Source organism: Apodemus sylvaticus, chromosome 19 (genome assembly GCF_947179515.1).
Source record: "Apodemus sylvaticus chromosome 19, mApoSyl1.1, whole genome shotgun sequence".
Taxonomy (NCBI): Eukaryota; Metazoa; Chordata; class Mammalia; order Rodentia; family Muridae; genus Apodemus; species Apodemus sylvaticus.
In genome coordinates this window covers 27,759,026-27,781,539 of record NC_067490.1, presented here as the reverse complement: position 1 = coordinate 27,781,539, position 22,514 = coordinate 27,759,026, and the positions used below count along the sequence as shown (strand labels likewise).

General features: G+C 47.7%; 1 protein-coding gene across 4 annotated transcripts in view; it reads left to right on the top strand.

The window, feature by feature from the left end:
• Ascc1 (activating signal cointegrator 1 complex subunit 1) overlaps positions 1–22,514 on the top strand; it is a 93,917-nt gene that overhangs the window by 26,074 nt on the left and 45,329 nt on the right. For all 4 annotated transcript variants that reach the window (XM_052163615.1, XM_052163616.1, XM_052163618.1 and 1 more), the window contains exon 6: positions 11,557–11,693. In XM_052163615.1, the coding sequence (XP_052019575.1) occupies positions 11,557–11,693 (137 nt within the window). The remainder of the gene's footprint in view (positions 1–11,556; positions 11,694–22,514) is intronic.

The window sequence follows — 22,514 nt, the reverse complement described above, 5'->3', positions numbered from 1 at the left end:
TGTAACCTGTCCCTTTAGTTCATCGCCAGCTTCTTTTTAAATCCTTGCTAATTTATTTTTCAAATGTATGCCATCAAAATACTTCCAAAAATCAAGAGTATATAGAGGGTCATGCCAGTGTGGTGGTGCATACCTGTACCCAAGCCCTTGGGAGTCAGAGGAAGGCAGATCTGGACCAGCTCAGCCCGGTCTGCATAGCTTGTGTTGTTGTGTTGGAGACTGGTCTTGAACTTGCTAAGGAGTCAAGGATGGCCTTGAACCCTGATCCTCTCTCTACCCGTGAGTACTAGGATTACAGGCATGAGTGGGCCACATGTTCCTGATTCATACGGTGTTGGGGCTCAGACCCGGGGTTTTGCGTGTGGCAGGCAGGCAGGCACTTTACCAACTTAGTTAAACCCCTAGCGCCTTTCTGTATATGATCGTCTATTCTTTTCAGCCTTACACAAAAGTAGCAAAGCTATGAAGTCTTTGTTGTTTCTCTTTTTACTTACTTAATAGTAATGCATTCTGGAAAACCACCCCTCGTTGATTACACACGTACATATGAAGCTCTCAACTGGACATTTAGGTATTTGCGGTAATGCTGATGCCTAAACTCATACACAGTATTTCATATTGTTAGAAATACATCTGCAGTGTCCATCTCTAGAAATGACTAGGGTCATTTGACTCATTACTCTGTTTAGTTCAGGGTCCCAGGTTCCCAGATTACAACAGACTGAGAACTTTATTTTCTTCCAGTTCTAGAGTCTGGAAGATGAAGACTTGTGCGCTAGCAGGGTGGAGACCCTTGCTGGATGGCAGATGACTTCTGTGTCCTCACAGGGCACAGGAAGTCCTGTTGTGTTTTATTGGTATTTTTGTCCTTTGTGTAGATACCAGCTGCGTTAGATTGGAGCTCCATGGGATGATATGTGATCACTTGATCTGCTTCAAGGCCCCTTCTCCCCTGGGAGTGAGCGCTTTGACGTAGGCTGGGGGCCGAGGATGACACAATTCAGTCCTTCACCTTGGAGACGCAGCCCACAGTAAACGCCTCATCCCGTCTTTCCCCAGGCCGTTTTACATTTCTGCTGGCAGTATATGGAAGGGCTCAGTCTGCACCGCGCACGGATCATCAGGCTTCCCACTTGTCACTTGGTAGATGAGAAGTAGGATTCAGTACAGTCTTAATTAGCACTTATTTTTCTTATTTTGTAAAACTGTATTTATCTTTAATGATCCGAGATTCTGCAAGACAGGCTGTAGAGCCAGAGCTGGGTGCCAGTATAGGAAATCAGCGGTGCTGCTGCCAGCCTGGGGCACAGGCCCTGGGTCACTGAACGTCCCCATGGTGGCAGGCCTAGTCTCATGGGACTCAGTACCCTGTCTCCATGGAAACCAGTCTGACAGTGCCCATGGGGCTGGGGATCACCCGTGAATACCACTGAGAGATACGAGCAATGAAAACAACCACAACTGTAGGCGCCTTCCCCCCACACTGCTGCCCAAGTGTTCCCTCCACCCTCGGCACAAAGATAGAAGAAATGGAATGCCTGTGTGTGGACAAACAGAAGCTTCCCCAGGACTGTGCTTCCCCAGGGAGAGTACAGAGAGGGACAGCAAGGAGGTGGCTCCGCCTCTGCACCCCAAGACCTTGTGTGGCATGTGATTGCTAGGGGGCCTTGCATTGTGTTTATAAAATGATTAAGAAGGGGGTGTGTTTTATGGAGGTATAGTCAAGTATGGGGAAAAGGGGTGAAAAGGGTGCCTCAGTGGGGTCATGCTGAGGCATCCCCTCTCCCTGAAGGACCAGCCACAGGCCGTAAAGTATAGAATACTATAGTATCGTAGTCTATACGATATAGTATAGAATAGTTTATTCAGGGGATGGGGAGCAGAGTTAAGAGGGTAGTAGTAGTAGAGGCAGAGAAAGGCAAAGAGGGGGGTGAGGGAGGGAGGGAGGGAAGAGGAAAGAGAGAGAGAGAGAGAGAGAGAGAGAGAGAGAGACCGACCATAGAGAGGGGGAAGGGAGGAATGGGGAGAGAGGGCTGGAGCAGGAAGGGAAGAGGGAGAGTGTGGAGGGAGGGGCGAGCAGCCCTTTTACAGTGAGTCAGGCACACCTGGCTGTTGCCAGGTAACTGGAGGGGAGCTTAGCCAGAATGCTAACAGTGCCTTGTCTCTACTGCAGGAGACTGTGCCTTTCTCTGATGCCTTCCCTCCCTCCTCCCCTCCCTCCCTCCCTCCTTCTCTCCCTCCCTCCCACCCCACCCCACTCTTAGTTCTTGAGCTATTGAAGGAGAAGTCACAACAGGGCTCCAATGGAGTGATCGGCAGGCAGGGTTTATTTTTAGCAGACTAATAGGCAAAAAGCAGCGCAGTGGCCTTCCTGACTTGATGCCTCCTGTCCTCAGTGCTGGAGCGCTGTCTGTCTGTCTGTCTGTCTCAGGAGCTGCCATTCCTCACAGTTCAGTCTGTTCCAGCTGATGCAGGAGTAGGTAAGAAGGTGAAACTACTCATGAAGTTGAGCTGTTCCCTGGGGAGGGGAAAGGACACAGGTGACTTCTGTATGTTCCCTGGGGGTGGGCCCAGAGACACGGAGACCACACCAAGACTAGCTGTGACCAACTGGATTTCTCAGAGTGCGGTCTCCTGACCTAGTTAGCTTGGCTCTTTTGACCCATATATAACTTCTTTAACTCTCACATTGGTTTTAAGCTCGGCAGTGATGCTCCTGCTCTGGAGATGCTCTCTGTCCTGTGGGGGTTGCTCCTGGTGGGGAAGAGACAGGAGAGAGGGCTCTGCAGCTGCCAGAGCTACCACCCCCTCATCGGGTTCCCTTTCTTCAGAAGGTAGCCTTGTTGCTTCAATTCCTGCCCCCCTTCTTCTTCTTTTCTTTTTTCCTCTTAGACTGCCTCTGGCTTTTCATATGCAATCGGGTTTTGTTTTTTAAAGCTTTATTTATTTATTTTATATATATGAGTATAGCATCACTGTCTTCAGACACACCGGAAGAGGGCATCGGATCCCATTACAGATGGTTGTGAGCCACTAACTATGTGGTTTCTGGGAATTGAACTCATGACCTCTAGAAGAGCAGCCAGTGCTTTTAACTGCTGAGCCATCTCTCTAGCCTGCAGTCAGGGCTTTTGACACAGGACATGGGCAGACAGTGGTTAACTGTGCACGACAATCATCTTCCTGTCTGTGTTATGTGTTAGGTACAAAGGAAACTCCAGTTCCCCAAATTCCAAAAGACAGTGAGCTCAGCATGGGCGATAGGAGGATTTCTGGCTGTTAGATAAAAGCCAGCATTTCTCAGGAATTTGTGAAACTGGTTCTCATCCACCAAAGAGTCGTTTCCCTTACCTCTGGCAGAAGGGATAAATGTACTAGTGTTGCCTATTAGCATATCAAAGTGCATGCTGGCCTCTAGGCACCCCTCCCCCCCCCAATACCTGTTACTTATTTCAAAGTCCAAGCTAACCCTCCTCACCTCCTCTCACACCCTAAGATCCCTCTAGCTCCCCTCCCCTCAGCTACTCTTTCTGTCATCCTGCTATCATCCATATGTTGGCTCTCTCTGTTCTGCTCCTGCTTCTCTGACCTTGTTCTCTCTATTTCACTGTTCTGGGTCTCCTGCTGTTCTCCCCTGTCTTGCAGACAGCCCTGGCCAGGTCCAGTCTACTGCTTTCTCTGCTCTGGACTCTTCCAGACGCCTCTAACTGCCCTCCCTCCCCACCTCCCCCACCACAAATCTACAACATATATCTTCCCCTTCCCTGCTTCCCCCCCAACCCCCCACATCACCTGCAGTAGGTGGAGAGCTGACCCTGAGAGCAGGAGAGGGGTCCTGGCCCTCACGGGCTGAAGCACTCAGGAGAGCAGGCCTTGCACCTCGCCTGGCGGACAGCTGGCCATGGTGGCAAAGGTGCTGTTGAGTCACCCCGAGGACATGAGAATGGAGAGCTGGCCCTGTCCCTTGACAGCTGCTGCGTTGAGTGCTTTAGCCAGGCAGCACTGGAGAGCTTGACCTGGGGGTGTGAGTGATCAACTCAGGTACCACTCAGGCCCAGATCCAGGGTTTTGGGTTGGTCCACCCCACCATCTACTGCTGAGCAAGTGAAGGGGCCAGTCCTGCAGACCCAAAGCTGCAGAATCTCCACAACCCAGGGCAACAGCAGGAGATCAGAGAGGAGTCCCAGTGAGGGTCCAATGTTGATATTATAGCAGGAGCCAGAGGCCTCGAACCAGACCAATGTCTCATTGGTAGTGAACACTTACTTGCTTGTAAAAATGTGTGAACAAAAGGGTGCACTGTGGGACACACTGAGGCACACTTTGTCTTCCACGAAGAGATTTTTTAAAATTTATTTTGTAAGGGAGGTTATAAGGGTAGAGGGTGAGTATGAAGGGACAGGGAGATGACTAGGACTGGGGTGCATGATGGGAAATTCACAAAGAATCAATAAAAGGTAAAACAAAACAAAACAAAAGCAGAGCTTCGGAAAAAAGAAAAGAAAAGAAAAAAAAATCTTCCCCATAAGCACACTGTGGAGTGGTTTAAACAGTTTGGAGTCATAGTTTGGATACGAAAATCAGAGAGCCGCTCAATGAAATCTGTAATTGAGGGCCAACAGTTCACTCTAAAGATGCTGCCTGGCAACTTTCTATGTGCTGACTGAGACTTTCAGTGATGGCTGGTAACAACAGAACTCCTAATCTGGAGTTCAAATGTCCAGGAAGGGAACACTGTCCCTTGAGGGACACCGTCTCTTCCATGCCACTGCCAGGTCCAGACCTCCTGATGTTATGCCCAAGTTGCAGGCACCCCAAGGACCACCGAGGACCCGATTAATTTACAAACACATAAAGGTCTCATCAGAAGTGAGAGCCCTGAGTCTAGTGGTGTGGGGTGTTTATTGTGGTTACAGCAGCTTGGGGGAACTTCCATATGTCAGGTTTTAATATTTTAAAAAACTGCATTTTTGGCGTAATCTGAAGGAACCAAACACCTGATAAACACCCTCTGCAGGATGTCTAAGGGTGCCTGGCCCTGCCATTGTAGCCTGACGACTGTTACTAAGGAGGGGACCCCATAGGGTGTTTTCTCAAGCGGCCTTTGTGGTTTTCTTCCTGGACTTAGAGTTGGTTGGGCTTTACACCCAATGCTGTCAAAGTCAGTTTTGGGTGATTAGGCCCACAGGGTCTCTGGTCGTAAAGGAGAGGGGGTGGATGGGAGGACATAAAACTGAGGAGTGTAAGTTCCCTGCCCACAGGTGTGTGCGATGGCGCCTTCACGAGACAGGGACAGGGGATCCACCTGGGAGCCAAGGAAGTCTGACGGCAGACAGACAGAGATGTTTCTCAGTGTCAGTCCAGCTGGGAGGCGTTCTGTTAGTGACACAGCTCCGTCTCCCCTCAAATATAATAAACTTATATGTGAACAACTTAGCTTTTAAAAAGTAAAACAAAATCATGTGTTTTTATAGGACTTGATAAAAATAGTTAGATGTACGTGTTCTCTCTCTCACACACAGACACACAGACGCACACACACAGACGCACACACACAGACGCACACACGCAGTTTTCTGGCACCTGCATCTCTCTGGGCCTGGTCCGCTCTGGCATCTCCGTTGTCTGGGGCTCTGTTCCCATCTTGCCAGCATCTGTCTTCTCTCTGATGCTCAGATAGATACCTCCTCATCTCTGTGCAGGGCTGTGCAGGCTCAGCAGACTGTCACTGTGGCCACTCTGCCCCAGTGTCCTCTTCAGCTCGTCCTTTGGTCACGGCAGTGACAGTGGTGGGACGTAGACCCTGAATGTAGGGATACCAAGGTGGTCAGAGGTGGGACTTAACCTCTTTACACGACTTCTCTTTTTCCCAGTGAGTGAAATTGCACATCATTGAACATTTGGGAGAGAGAGAGAAAAAGAGAGAGAGAGAGAGAGAGAGAGAGAGAGAGAGAGAGAGAGAGAGAGAGAGAGAGAAGTGTCTGTTTATGTCTTTTGTCTATTTAATGGTATTTTTCCCAAAGTTTTTTTAAGATTCATTTTTATTTATTTTTTGTGTTTCTGTACCTGTAGGTGTGCATGTCATGAGCACGTGATGTCCAAAAGAGCGTGCCACGTGTCCCTTTGCGTCCTCCTCTGCCTGCTGCTCTGAGGCACGGGCTCTTCCTGAGCCTGGGGCTTGAATCTGCTAGGCTAGAAGTCAGCAAATCTCGGCAAATCCTTCTGTTCCCACCTCCCTTGCTGTTGGGGTTGCATGTGTTTATAGGAACTGCCTGGCTTGGTGCTTGGGACACGGTCCCCAGTCGTATTTGTGGTGGAGTTGTGAACAGTGGAATCACATAGGGAGCATCACATGCCTTTCCTAATACGGCAGGTGTCGCCCTGGGCAGGGACAGTGGGGCTAGCATGTCTGGCTAGCACTTAGACTGCCCGGACAGTTTAAAGATGGCCACTCTTACTTTGAGACAGTTTTACTCTGTAGTCCAGACTGACCTTCAGCTCATGGCCCTCCTGCCTCAGCATCTCGAGAGAGCACAGGCATTACAGGCAATGCTCCATGCCCTGCTTTAAAGCTGTTTGTTCCTTAATATCACCTCTTTAATTAAGTGAGGCAATTTGGGTTGATGGGTAGAATCATAAGACTCCTTCATCGGATACCGAAATAGCTCAAGCTCCATTAGCACCTAGGAAGTGGGTAATCCATTAACTACTGTTGCCAAGGCAGAGACGAGGCAACCCACGAGCAGGGTGCAAGCTGTGTGTGGTAAATGGATTTCTTTGGGGTGTCTTATTAGGCCGGAGATCCTATTATAGAACTGAAAATTCTAAACTAGAATTCCTCCGGCTTCGCTCCTCTTTAGAGGAGAGTCTCGGCATCTTTTCTTGTTTTCCATTTCCAGTTTGAGGTTAATGAATTACCACAGTTACCCATAGTGAAGGGTGTAAAGCGCACGTACGGTACACTAGGCCTGGCCAACCTGGAAGATGCTCTCAGAAGTGAAACCACTGAGGTTGTCTGTTGCATGATTTCTTTTATGTGCTGTGTGCAGAATAGGCAAATCCAGTGTCAGAAGTCACACAGGAAGTGATCACCTAATGTGTATGGAGTGTGCTGAGGCCATGAAAACGTTGTGAAAATAAGGTGAGCCTATTGGTTACATAGCATAGTTCTGCTAATCCCGCTGAATTTCACATGTGGTTCCCAGAGGCGACCGGGCGGAAACGCAAGCAGTGCTGGGAAGGGACCTGCCACTGAGCCTCAGGCTCGCTCTCAGAGCTTACTTCAATGCCACACATTGTCCCCTGAATGTCCTGCAGCACCCTTAAGGCAGAAAGAGAAAAATATGCTTTGTTTTATTTGAGCCAGGGTCTCTCTCTACAGCCCATGCTGAAGTAGAGATTACCGTCTAGCTCAGTCCTCCTGCCTAAGCTTTCCACCTGCTGCAGTTACGAAGTACTTCACCACACCCAACTTACGCCCTCTTTATAAAAGTCAACTCTTAGAGTGGGTTGCTTTGGGGGGGGGGGAGTCCTTTGGGAAAGTTGTTCTCAGGGGAGCTCAGGAGGGACTCAGTTGCCTTGAGATTATCAAAAGAGATAGTCCTCATTTTGGGAAACAGGATATCATTTAGCCTGGGCTGGCCTTGAACTCCTCCTCATCTTTCTGTCTTCAACCCCCTAGTTCAGGAATGACAGACATGCACTGCCACACCCAGTGCAGAAAGATTTCATTAGACCAGCATTGAAAATATTGTGCACTTAGAGCTGGAGAGATGGCTCAGTGATCTTAGCTCAGTGGCTAAGAGTGCACAGCACGAAGAGGACCACATCAGCAGCTCACAGTCATCAGTGCCTTCAGCTCGAGGGGTCCAGCACCCTCTGATCCCCAGTACCATGGAACCTGACACCCTCTGCCTACAAGGGTGCACATCAACTCAGATGCAGTACATGCACAGACAAAAGAAGCTTTCAAATACTGCGTTCTCTCCTTCCTGAGAACTGTTGTTCTATTGGGATGCCATTTCTTTATTTTTTTAGAGTATGATGATTAAAATCACAGCCACCCACTTAGGCTCTACCACCAAGTGTGGCCCCCACGTTCCTAAATAGTACATAAAATTCACATAATATTGAAGATTTCAGCCAGAAGTCTGGCGTCTAGGAGTCCCAATACACTGTGTCCAGCCACTCCAGAAAATCTAATGATGAAAGGCCAAAAAGAGTTTATTCACTGTAACTGCATGGGGAACAGGCAGCAAGCCTCCTCGGCCCACCTCCGCAGTACCAGCAGGAGCCTCAGGTTCACATATCACAGAGGAAGCATTTGGGTGTGGGCATGGGCATGCGTAGTCCTGTAGTCTCCGTCAGACCACGTGTGGTTCTGTCAGATTCTGGACTCTGGCCTGCTTGGAGAGTTCGTTTTGGGATGATCTGTCTGTCCATGACACTGTCCTGAGCTGCCGTTCCAGGGACCTGCAATTGTCCTGGTGACTCTGGAAAACTTTTGTTCCTCCTATCTTGGTGTCTTCAGCCGGGGTGGAGGAGGATGGTGGCGTTAGGTGAGTGTTCCTTAAGTGATTTACACGCAGAGCTGAGCAGGAACCTGGCCTCAAGGGTTCAAGGGAAAGTTCAGCATGAAGGCAGAGCTGCGGGCATTTGTCCTGCGTTAGCCTCTCACTTAGCCAGGGCCAGGCGACGGGAGAGTTGGTGCTTCATAGCAAAAGCCTCCTCTAAATCCCTGTCTTAAGCCCATCAAATTAACCATCCTTACATGAGTGGCTCAGTAGAGATAAATACCTCGACAGTGCACAAATTGGTACAAGTTGTCTGTGTGCTGCTTTGTAACATTTTATCTGTAACATTTTATCCTTCCTGTCCATTCACAGTTGCTTGCTGTCATCTCTATCCCTAGCAGCCACCAATCTGTATTCTGTTTTCCTAACTCTGGACACCTCATATAAATGATAATAAACAATAACCCATTCCCTCTGGCCCTGTTTCTGTGGTTGGACATCATGTTTTTGACACCTCTCTCCAGCTTACACTGTTGTTTCCCCAGCTGGGCCCGCAGTGTCTTTATCGTTTATTGATACACATTTGGGCTAGCACAGTGTATTTACCGTTTGTTGATACAGGTTTGGGCTAGCACAGTGTCTTTACCGTTTGTTGATCAGGTTTGGGCTAGCACAGTGTCTTTACCGTTTGTTGATACAGGTTTGGGCTAGCACAGTGTCTTTACCGTTTGTTGATACAGGTTTGGGCTAGCACAGTGTCTTTACCGTTTGTTGATACAGGTTTGGGCTAGCACAGTGTCTTTACCGTTTGTTGACATACGTTTGGATAGGCTCATCTCTTGTTTACATGAACAGCACTTAGAGGGACGTGTGTGTACCTGCTTCTGATTGGGTCTGCTTTCAGATCCCTGGGCCTGTACCTGGAGAGGAGTTGTTGGCTGCCTGGTAATTCTGTCTCTGACTTCATCAGGGCCAGCAAGCTCTCACAGTGGCTGGGCTGGACGCCTTCCGTTTCCTGGCATTGTCTGAGGTTGCAGTGTCTGGAAACCTTGCCAGTAGTTTTTTTCCCCTCTCCATTATATTGAGAGTCAGTACCTCATTGTGGCTTGCTCTGTAGTTCCCTAAATTATTAATGATGCTGAAGATCCTTATAATTGTCACTACAGCTGTTTGTGTTTCTTCTTTGGGAAGATATCTAAATTCTCTCTATTTTGAAGATTAGGTTGTGTTTTCAGAGTTGCAGGGGTTATTATATATTTTGGATATTTTTTTTTCTTTTCTTTCTTTTTCTTTTTCTTTCTTTCTTTTTTTTTTTTCTTGAGACAGGGTTTCTCTGTATAGTCCTGGCTGTCCTGGAACTCACTCTGTAGACCAGGCTGGCCTCGAACTCAGAAATCTACCTGCCTCTGCCTCCCAGAGTGCTGGGATTACAGGCGTGCGCCACCCCCCCCACCCCCCCGGCATATTTTGGATATTTTATCTTTAAGAAATAATGCAAACGCTCTGTTCTGTAAGCTCTCTCCTTTCCCGCATTCTCTGGCTCCCTCCTTTCTCCTCTCCTTGCTCCCCTTGCTTTCCTTGCCTCCTCCCTGTCCTTCCCCTCCTCCCCCCTCTGACTCTCTCCTCTCCCTTCTTCCCTCCCTTCCCTCTGTTTGTCCTTTGTCCCCTCTGCTCCCCTTTCCCCTCCCCTCTCCTTCCCTTCCCTTTCTTTCCCTCTCCCCTCCACCCCCTTCCTTGTTTCATTGGTTCCCTTTGCCTCACTGTGTAGCCTAGGCTGACCTTGAACTCATGATCTTCTTGCGTCCTCAGTGCAGGAATCACAGGCACACCACTGTGCTTGGTTGGTCTTACCGCTAATGTATTAAATTTGTGAATGTCGATTAAGTCCAGTTTCCCTATGCCTCTTTGTTGGTTTTTGCTTATACTGTCTATCTAAGAACTCATTGCCAAATGCAGGGTCATAGGAAATTAATTTTATTTATTTTCTGAAAGATGTGTGGCTTACCTTTATGTGTAAGTCACTGATCCATTTTGAGTTAGTTTTATGCACAGCTGTGCTTCATCTGTGCTCTCCCCGTGTGTAGACATCGCCTGTTATGGGAACACTGACTAATGCAGTGGGTTTGTCTTCTCTTCTCAGTTAGAGTCATGACACTTACTTACGTGTTTTGTTTTGTGTTTGTGTAGTGTCTCTCACTACAGAGTGAGAGACAGTCTCACTCTGTAGACTTGGCTGGCCTGGAACTTACTATGTAGACCAGGCTAGCCTCAAACTCATTGAGATCCACCTGCCTCTCCTCCCCAGTACTGGAATTGAAAACATATCTTACCATGCCTGGATATATGCACTTGAACATTTTGTTTATTTGTTCATATATATCATTGGGTATACACACACACACATACACACACACACATACATACATACATACACACACATACATACACACACATACATACATACACACACATGCACACATACATACATTTGAACATTTTATTTATTTACTTATTTATGTGTACGGGCTTTTTGCCTGCATGTATGTCATGTAACACAGGGGTACAGTGCCCATGGAGTGCAGAAGAGGGTGTGGGATCCCCTGGGACTGGAGTTACAGCTGGTCGTGCATGCTGGGGATTGGAATTGGGTCTCTGGAAGAGCAGCCAGTCAGCCACTGAGCCACCTCTCCAGCATTTGGTTTTTGTTTATTTGTTGGCTGGTTTTGTGAGGCATGTTTCACATCCAGGCTGTCCTAGAATTTGCAGTGATCCTCCTGCCTCAGCCTTCCCAATGCTGAGGTGGGAAGCCTCCTCACCCTGGTTATACATTTTTGTTTGTTTTTGAGAAGAGTCTACTCTGTAGCTTTAGCTGGCCCAGAGATGCCTGTGTAGACTAGGCTGCCTTGGAACTCACAGACTCACCTGCCTACAGGCCTCAGGACTGCTGGGATCAAAGGCGTGTGCCTCCTTCCCAGCTTTGCTGTGGGCTTTCTGGCCATTTGCTTCTATACGAGCTGAGTTTCTTGTTTCTCTTCCCCAACAGGATCGTGGGGTTGATAGCACCATTTTTCAGAATCCCAAAAAGCTTCACCTAACTATTGGGATGTTGGTACTTCTAAGTGAACAAGAGATCCAGCAGACGTGTGAGATCCTGCAGCGCTGTAAAGAGGAATTCATTAAGTAAGTAAGAGGCAGCAAGGGAGGGAAGCCAACCCAGGCTGGGGCTCTCCTGAATCACAGATCTGGTTGTGGGTGAGAGAGATGGGTGACTTGGGAATCAGGTGAGTGGTTTGCTTGCATGCATGCGTACCTTATATGTGCCTAACAGAGGTCAGAAAGGTGTGGGATTGTCTGGGATTGGAATGAGAGACAGTTGTGAGCCACCATGTAGGTGTTGGGAAACAAAACTTGAACTTGTTCTCTGCAGGAACAAGTGTTTTTAACTGCCCGGCCACCTCTCCAGCCCTGATTTGTTCATTTGTAGTACTCAACATTGGACTATCACCTGCAAGCTTAAAAATGGACTTAAAGCACACACATTTACAGTTTTAAAGTTGTACTAATTGATAGGCAAATATTGTTCATAAACAGTACATCTGGTTGTTTGATCCAGAGTAGCACATTGCTACAACTTCAGTGGCTTAAAACAACACAGTTGAAAGAACATCTGGCTTACGATCTGTGGGTCAGGAGTGGGAGGGAAGTCAGCCCAGGCAGGAGCCTTTCAGAATCACAGACTTGTCTGCAGCTGAGGGAGCTGGATGGCATGGGAATTTTATTGTTTGCCAATTTGTTTATAAAAAGCACAAATGCATATACCCACACTGTGACACACATGTGAAGGCCCACGGCAGCTTGCAGGGCTCAGTTCTTCCCTTCTGCCATGTACCTCCAGGGATCAAACCCAGGCTCACACGTGGCCACCCAGTGCCTCTCCCTGCTGAGCTGTCTCCCTGGTCTGTCGGAAGATTTATATGGTTTCATTGGACTGAAATCAAAGCATTGGCAGAGCTGTGATCCTTTCCAGTTTTCAGAGAAAATATCTATTTTCTTGCCTTTAAAGCCGAGCTTTTAGAGGTCTCTCACGTTACTAACCTAGTGGCTTCTTTTCCCTACCTTTAATTCTGAAGTGGCATTTATCTGCACCTTCAGTTGTCGCCTGTCACTGTGACTGCAGCAGGAGCAAGCCGTTGGCCTTTATGGACTCTGACTTGATTGAATGCATATATATAATTAAATCGATCCCTGTTATCCAGCCCTTTACCCAGACATGGAGGAGAGTAGGAGCTGGTTCTTCTGGAGGGCCTGCTGCAGTAGTGTAGACAGTGCTGCAGCAGTCCTTAGAGAAGAGGAACCGACACTTCTCCCCTTCTCTCCCCTCTCCATTCCTTCCCCCCTCTTCCTCCATCTCTGTTTCTAGTTGCTTATGAATAGCATGGTCTCACTGTGCTGCCTTAGCCTCTTGAGTAGCTGGGATTTCCTGTTGCTTAGCTAGTCTCAGATTCTGAGGCTTAAGTAAATCCTCCAGGCCTAGTTTAGTGTTGGGATTATAGGTGTTTGCCACTGTACCTGCCTGAAATTAAAATGTGAAGAGGGGGAGGAGGGGGAAGAGGAGGAGGAGGGAGAAGAGGAGGGGGAGAGGAAAGAAGAGGGGGAAGAAGACGAGGAAAGGGGAAGAGGGGGAAGAGGAAGAGGAGGAGGAAGAGGGAGAGGAAGAGATGAAAGAGGAGGAGGAGAGGGGGAAGAGGAGGAGAAGAGAAGAAGAGAAGGAAGAAGAGGAGGAAGAGGAGGAGGAGGAGGAGAAGGAGGAGGAGGAGGAGGAGGAGGAGGAGGAGGAGGAGGAGGAGGAGGAGGAGGAGGAGGAGGAGAAAGGCACCTGTGATGATAGGCACATGTAGTTCCAGGAAGCTAAGGCAGAAAAATCTTAAATTTGAGGCTCACTAACGTGTTATGGTGGCATGCATCTGTGAGCCCACGACTTGGAGATGGAGACAGAGGTATCCGGAGTTCAAGGTTTTCCCTGACGACATAAGCCCGTTGAAAGGGACTGTGAGCTTTATGAGACCTTGCCTCAAGCAAGCAAATAACCCCAAACCAAGAAACAAAACAAACAAACAAAAATCTAAAACACAAACCACCAACCCCCCTCAAAACACAAAAGAGCAAGCAAGACCAACAGTAGAGTAAATACAGATAATTTTATTTTCGTTAATAGGAATCTCAAGCCAGGCATGGTGGTTCTCACCTGTCATCCCAGGCTCTGGAGGCAGAGGCTGTGGATTTGAGGCTAGCCTGGTCTACATAGAGAGTTCTGGGCAAGTTTCATATCTCAAAAAATGGAAAAGAAATCAACTCAGGGAGTCTCTTGGGGCAGGCTGACTTGTTACTAATCTTTTTAACTATAAAAATTTAATTTACACATATATCTGACATGGAAGTATCATTTCACAGAACCGCCTCTCCTCTCTTCCTCTTTCCCCCTCTCTCTGTCTCCCTCTCTCCCTCTCTCCTCCTCTCTCCCTCTTGATGACTTCCACTTTATTTTTTCACAGATGGGTTTTCTCCTCTCCTTTACAATGTCTGCTGAGGTGGCCGGGCGGCACCAGCAGGTCTAAGCTGAGGTAGGGATTCTGTCCATCCAGACTCTAGAGATCAATCCCTGACTGCCTTGCTATGAATAGCAGCCTACAGTAATGCCGCTTGACCCGGAGCCTGGGACACACATAAGAATGGAGGACTTTTGGTTTGGATGTCCTGAAGGCATTGGCTTGACAGTGTCCTTGGATATTTTTTTGGGAGGAAATGGCCGTGACCCTGTTGGCACAGCCGCTGTTTCTTCTGTTTTGGGTCATCTTGAAGTCAGGACTCAGAAGTTCCCTTTCTCGCTTTTTACTTAAGACTGATGAAGAAATATTTGAAAACAAACTCTCCCAAGTAGATTTTAGAGAATTCCACTATTGGACAGGGAGACAAGTTCCTGAGCCCGCAACAGCTTGTGTCTGGGACTCCTGCCCAGGAGTGATGCGGGAATGAAGACAGACAACAGAGAAAGGACAGACATATGTACTAACAGCTGGGATTGGGCAGGCTGGGCTCTCTGATGGGGAAGCAGTAGTGCCTGGAAGCTCTGCATGTTTGTTCTGGTGTTGAGTGGGGAGGCTGTTGCATACAGGAAGATGGGTTATTACATATAGATGAGCAGGAAGGCAGGCCTATGATAGACAGTTGAACAAGGAAGTAGGTTTAGCCAGTCTTGGTAGCAGCAAGTCTTTATAGGGGCACAGTCTTCGGCTATGAACATCTATGGGGAGGGGCTTTAGTAGACATTTTCTGCACAGATCATCACCATTCAGACGGGAAGAAGGCTTAGCATCTCTTAGAGCCCCGTCCAGGGAAGGTTCCCTCACTGCCGTGACTGAAGCACTGGGCTCCTAGACTCAACAGTCACACAATCCACTCAGGACCTGATGATTTTGCTCAGGGCTTCCTCTGCATCCCTCAGGGGCTCAGTGAGAAAGTGCTTTATGCACAAGCATGAGGCAGAGGCACACACCCGCAGTCCCAGCAGCGAGTTCCAGTGGGGAGGCGGGAGCCTGAGAAAGGAAGGTCATGGGCCAGCTAGCTGGAGTACGCACCAGTGAACAGCTGAGGCCCTCAGCTGAGGTGGGAAACAAGGTCTAACCCCAAGGTTAGCCTCCACACAAGCACCAGGCACGTGTGTGCTCATCCCATGTGGGCTCACACAGGCCTTCTTTTGTAAATCACATTATTATATCCAGGTGCCATATTATTCTAACGTGGCCTTAGAGGAATGGGTCACGTGGCTCAATGGGTAGGACAAGGAAAAAGCTCTAAAGGCTTTCTCTGCATTACATGGAAGGCTCTCTAGTACGTTGATTTGTTTGGGAGCTAATTACCCTTCTCCCTTCTTCTTCTTCCTCCTCCTCCTCCTCCTTCTCCTTTTCTTCTTCCTCCTCCCTCTTCCCTCCTCTCTTCTTCTATATTAACCTGGCTGTCCTGGCACTTCCTATGTAGCCCAGGCTGGCCGTGTCCTCACACAGATCCTCCTGCCTCTGCTTCTAGCTTTGCTTCCTGAGCGCCGAGGTTAAAGGTGTGTGTCATCACTCCCCCGTGTCAGTTATCCGGTTTCCATCGTCACTTGAAGACAGAGCTGCCTGTCCATTGGTTTGCCGAGGCTGGGTCTTCTGGTGTAGCTCAGCCTCAGCTCTTCCTTGTGATCCCCTGCCTCAGCTCCCCGAGCAGGAGGCTCTCAAGCCCGTACCACCAGACAGGGCACTTTTGTTGAGCACACTCCGATCCTGGTCGGGTTTCACAGTGAGCCTGGTCTCTTAGCTCTTACTCTTCACTCCGTGGCAGACATGGCTGTGTTCTTTTATTTTTTGAAACAGGGTCTCTCTATAGCCATGTCTGTCCTGGAGCTCACTGTGTAGAACCAGGCTGGCCTTAAACTCACAGAGATCTGCCTACATTTGTCTCCCCAATGCTGGCAGATTAAAGGTGTTCACCACTACGTTGGTTTTATTTTGTAAATCTTATTTAAAACTCAAAATAATTTGGTATCCATCATTAGATAGTTGCAGTTTTCTTTGTATAAAATAAAAAAATATTTAAAGGTCTCATTCTTCAATATATTCCCAGTTCTCTTTCTGCTAAATTGAACTTAAAGTAGCTGCATTTTCCTGGCTGCCACTGGGATAATCCTGCTAAGGAAAAAAAAATGTAGAGTTAGATAAAATATTTATGTAGTGAAGTATTTGTTCTTCTTGCCTTAAGAAAGTCAGGCCCAGGTTTTAATCACTGGGACTTAATCCTAAGCTGTGGGCAGACCTAGCGAGTTCTTCTCTTTTGTGTGTTTAGTGACTTTCGTGACTCACTGCCAAATTGGAGCCTGCAAGCGTGTCAGAGTGTGTGTGCCGGGAATAAAGAACGGCCCTCATAGTTCTAAGCCTCTGACATGACAAGACGAAAATGGTAATTGTAGTTTTTCAAATTCAGCAAAGCTTTTGAAATAGGACAAAGTTGCCCTGCCAGAAATCTGCAGTGCATGCAGAAAGATGTTTAAAGATGCTGTTTTCAAAAGGCTGGGAGGATTTGAGACCAGCAAGTAAAACACTCAAGCCTCTCAGCGCTCGTCTCCTCCCCTGTGGGCTGTGCACACTGGCTTAAGACATTTACAGGGCAGACTCACTTCTCTGGGTCAGATGGGGGTCAGAGTCAGGTGTCTGCAGTGCTTAGGGCAGGACCAGTTTCCCCCAACAGAAAAGACTCACTTAGAAAAACAGTGTATTAAAGTCTGGTGAGTAAATTGTCTTTTGTTTCAGCTCCGTTTGCCCTTTGGTCTCAGCCTTTGCCGTGGGTACCTAGGAAGTACGTACATCTGCGTAACGGCGTTTCTAACCCAAACCTGCTATGCTGTAAAGACCCCAGAATAAAATGTGCAAAGGAAAACACTGGGACTGAGAGGACAATGTAGACTGTACCATAGCTTAATGTGATGGCATTTCAAGTTGGAGTATTAAAATAAACGTGACTTATATTGGGTTCGATAAAGCCCAGGGCTTGGGTATTTGAAGGACGTGGGCAGTTGAATCTGGAGCTGGTTGTTGAAACTAACGGATGCTCTCTAACCAGAACCCAGATATTGGTGGAAAGTCTTAGGACTAACAGTCAGCAGCTTTATAGATCTTAAATGAATTATTCAGTGTTGAGGAAACTCTGACACTCGAATGTGTCTCTTGTGACTTTTCCCTGCAGTATGTAGGACAGAAACAGGACAATAGCTCTGAGTGTCTGCTTTCACAAATAGGATCCAGTCCACCTTCAGCTTCAGGGTCTGTCTCCTGAAGAGGCAGATAACAAAACAAACAAATACAGACAGACAGACAGACAGACCCTCACAGGCAAGGGCTTCAGCAAGTAAATCTAAGAGAGACAAGGGCACGGGCAAGAGAAGTGAGCCGTGGACAGTTGGTAGTTTCTAATTATTGCTTTGGATGTCATGTTTTCACCACGAAGACAGAGAACATTGATCTGGCTTTCTTACACTCTTACCTTTGTCTTGGTAAATCATGTTGGGGAGTTGCAGGTCATAGACAAGTGTGGGGGCCTGTCATATCCATCCAGCTTCTGATCTCGGCCCTCCATCCCAGCCCAAGGCTTTACCTACGTTTATAAGGAGGGTGTGTGCTGCCCAGGGATGGAGGGCCTGCTTGGCAGTCCTCAGCACCAAGGAGAAGAGCAAGAGGGGGAGAAATGGGACCTGCAAGTCAACATAGACAGTAATTGTGCTTACGCATTAAAATTCGGCACTGATGACATCAGTGTACCGGAACAAGTTCTACAAAGACACCTACCAGTCAGTTTGTAAGACCCCCAAAAAAACAGCACCCCACACCCCGGAAGGCGACACCCAAATCACTCTCGAGAAATGGTCTCGATGCAATAACATGAGGGTTTCTTTATTCCAGAATTCTGGGTTCTACAGCTGTACACCACGCAGGGCTAGAGGACTGTGGACCACGAGTGCTGAATTGCGACAGCTTTTATAAGTTTACAACAAAGCCCGTGAATCACAAACCAATCATTTCTTAGCACGGAGAGCCCGCGAAATGCGAGCCAATTGATTTGTACCACTCCATAGTTTTTAGGCCAATCAGTTTAAATTATCGAGCCCAAGCTCAGTGTACCAATTAGTTTCCTATTTTCTTGAATGTCTATAGCTGCCTGAACTTTGTTAGTTTCTAACAAAGCAGGATAGCATTTTAAACTTTTGACTTCTTGGGGTCATTAGAGTTAGGCTGTATTATTTTCTATTCTTTCAAGTTCATGGTAGTTATTACAGTACAAATAGTTGGTACTGTACTATTGTACAAAGCAGTTGGACAGTCTGCATAGTGCTCACCCAGCATTGTGAGTGCTTGGGAGACAGAAGTTTGCTCCAGGTTCAAGTAGTACATACTCCTATGTTGCATTCTGTAGCTACTGCAAACTGGGTTTCTAGAACAAAAGCTGAGGGATGGATTGGAAAGCGGCAAAAAGAAAGAGGACCAGAACAATAGTTTACCGATCGAGGCCTTTAATGGTGGTCAGACCATTTAACAGTTTGGGCGAGCCCCTCCCCCCAGACTCCGGGCTGAGGGTCTGGCGGTCCTTGGCTCCACTGCTCAGGCAGCTGGGCTGGTCACCTGCTTAATTCAGGAATTCATAGACCAGGAAGAACAGTGAACTTCACCTTCACTCTGAGCACTCCACCCTAGGTGGAGCAGGATCCTGACTAGCACAGGAAACCCTGCTCAACAAAGTCTGAGAGAGGAAGTTCACCTTGACCAGTGTGGAGTTCCTGCCAAGTGGCATGACAGCCCAATATGGCTCAGTACACTCCTAGCACTGTGTGGGCTACAGACACTATGTGACCTGTTTCACCAAACAACAAAACACAGGAGAGCGTTTGGGCTCTCAGTCCACCAAAATGTAGTCATAATAAATCTTGTAACAACCTCTGCAGATGGGAAAGGCTCACACAGCTCTACCAGGAGGCGTTAAATAAAACCAGGTATACAGGTGGTAGTGCTGGCCTAACCATTCAGGGTTAGTATTTAACGATTTTCAGATTTTTTTTTTTTTATTAATCTGTATATGTTTGCCTGTGGGGCTCATGTGCCACAGCTTGCTCGTCGTGGACGTCAGAGGACAGCTCTCAGGTGTCTGTCATCTCTGTCCACCTGGTGGAGGTGGTTCCTGCTGTCCTGCTCCTCCAGACTAGCTGGCCAGTGACGGGAGCTTTTGGGTGATTCTCCTGTTTTCCTCCCCCATGTCATGGTAGGCATGCTGGGACTGCAGCTGCGGGCCTGTGCATCTGCCTTCCTTACGTGAATTCCAGGGAACAAGCTCCGCTCATTAGACTTGCATTACACACATCCTTACTGTCCATCTCATCAGCTCCACCATGGTTCATGTTAAAAGCATAGGAAACCTAGGGCTGGAAAGATGGCTCAGCAGGTTAAGAGCACTGACTCCTCTTCCTGAAGGTCCTGAGTTCAAATCCCAGCAACCACATGGTGGCTCACAACCATCCGTAATGATATCTGACCCTCTCTTCTGGGGTGTCTGAAGACAGCTACAGTGTACTTGCATGCAGTAAATAAATAAATCTAAAAAAAAAGAAAGAAAGAAAAGCACAGGAAACCTAAAATCAGCACACACTTCTGGTCCCAGTGAAAGACCAAAGCAAGAGGATTGTTTTAGTTCAGAAATTTGGGCCAGCCTGGATAACTCGATAAGACCCTGTCTCTTTTTGCTTTTGTTTTTTGAGGCAAGGTCTCACCATGTAACTCTGGCTGTCCTGGGACTTGCTGTATAGATCAGGGTAGCTTCCAGTTCAGATAAATATGCCTCCCATTGCCTCTTAAGTGCTGGGTTTAAAGGTGTGTGCACACCATGCCCATTGATATCCTAACTCTTAAAGAAAAATTGTGTGTGTGGTATAGTTAGTATAAAGTTGACTTTTAAAACACGTTTTCTTGCATGTGCTTGGATAGACTTGAATGATAGCCTCTTGTATTGAATCCTCTAATCAGTACTTGGAATGGAGACATATCTGATGAGATTTCAGGCTTTCTATGAGCTAGAATGTTTTCAAATGTCCTGCTTTATCTGAGGCATAGCTCTAGGGAGACTTATGAATCGTGCCATAAAATGTGGGTTGCTTGGGTCCAGTCTGGAGTTATCGACTTCTCTTGCCTGCCCACGCTACCTTCCTCTTCAGGATGATTCCATATGGTACTCCAGGCATGGCTGCAATCCCAGCATGTTCACAGCTTGACACACGGGTGAGTGTGGCACCTCAGTGTCTCAGCTGGTCTCGTTTCTTAGCCAGTGCTGGAATCCCCTTTTGCTCAGAGTGGCTCCACACTGGCCTCACACAGCCAGCCACTCAGTCTCTGCAGAGACTGCACCGCAGACACCTATCCACCTGTCTGGCTGGTGAGGGAGTACCCCAGTGGTTGTGTAAGACCCCCAAAAAACCCAGGGCATCCCAGCACCCCACGCCTCGGAAGGCGACACCCAAATCACTCGCGAGAAACGGTCTTGATGCAATAACATGAGGATTTCTTTATTCCAGAATCCTGGGTTCCACGGCCGTACACGACGCAGGGCTAGAGGACTGTGGACCCTGAGTGCAGAATTGGGACAGCTTTTATACGAACCCCACGATTCACCAACCAATCATTCCTTAGCATCGAGAGCCCGCGAATCACCAACCAATCATTCCTTAGCATCTAGAGCCTGTGAATCACCAACCAATCATTCCTTAATGAGAGCCAATCGATTTGTACCACTCCATAGTTTTTAGGCCAGTCAGTTTAAATTATCAGAGCCTGTGCTCAGTGGACCAATTAGTTTCTTATTTTCTTGGATGTCTATAGCTGCATGAACTCCTGGATAGGGGTAATGGCGTAAGCAGTTTACAGAAGCAAGATAAGCTTAGCTCATTTCCAGTTACCTTGTGGGGCCATGATCACCTATTCAAGGCCTTTTTGCCTAGCTCTGAACAAAGGGCGGGCTCTGGAATGTGACCTTTTACCTAGTTTCTAACAAAGAGCACAAAGAGCGGGCTCTGGAATATGAAGTGTTTGGGGCTCCTTAGAAGGCTGGAGTTAGGCTGTATTTTTTTATCCTTTCAGTTGCAGCTTTTCCTGACCTTCAGCATCTCCTGCTTGGACGATAATTCCACAGGAATCATCCCCCCGACCCCACACACACACAGGAGCACTCAGATCTCTTGAGTGTTCAAGGCCTAGGTGGGGACACTGGGCAAACCACAGAGTTTGAATGAGGAGGGAGGTCTCTGCAGCTGGCCAAAGGAGGAAGCTGTAAGGCACTGTGACAGTCACGGGTTTTCCATGGTGACCTAAGGTGCAAGGCAGACCTAAGGAGCAGGTCTCAGGGCTCAGATGGCAGGCTGTGACCACATGCCTCTCAACCTGTCCAGAGCAGCTTTCCCCAGATGGTGGGGCATTTATTCTATTATGACGAGAGATCCCTTGAGCATCTGTTTTATTTAAGGTATTTTATAGGGATTGTGGTAGTTTGAATATGCTTGGACCATGGGAAGTGACACTATTTTAGGAGGTGTGGCCTTATTGGAGAAGGTATAGTTTCCTGTGGGGGTGGGCTTTGAGATCTCATATATATGCTCAAGTCTGGCCAGAGTGGTTCTTCTCCTGGCTGCCTTCCAGTTAAGATATAGAATGGCTCACATGCTTAACTGCTTGGCCCCTAGAGGGTAGAATTGTTGGAGGGGTGTGTCACTGGGGGCGGCCCTGCTGTTCTAGTCAGTGCTCTCTGCCTCGTGCTTGTGGATTGAGATGGGTGCTCCGCTGCTGTCTTAGCTCCATGCCTGCTGCTGCCATGCTCACCACGTTGGTCATGGACTAACATGCTAGGACCGTGAGCTCCAAGTTAAATGTTTCCTTTTTAAAGTTGCTTGGTCATGGTGTTTGTCATGGCAATAGAAAAGTAACTAAGACACAGTGTAAGTTCAGAAGCCGTCAAATTCATATATGGGGTTTATTAAGATACAGGGTAACTCCTCTTGAGAAGGTTGCGCCCATATTGTAGTGTGTACTGTCATTGTCCTAAACCTGCCTGACCCTCCATATTGTAGTGTGTACTATCATTGTCCTAAACCTGCCTGACCCTCCATATTGTAGTGTGTACTGTCATTGTCCTAAACCTGCCTGACCCTCCATATTGTAGTGTGTACTGTCATTGTCCTAAACCTGCCTGACCCTCCATATTGTAGTGTGTACTGTCATTGTCCTAAACCTGCCTGACCCTCCATATTGTAGTGTGTACTGTCATTGTCCTAAACCTGCCTGACCCTCTTCCCCCCTCTCTCCTTTAATGCCCCTGCGTAAATCTATATGGAAGGTTTTTCTTAATAGATTCAAATATTGCTTTAAGCGCACCCCAAACAAA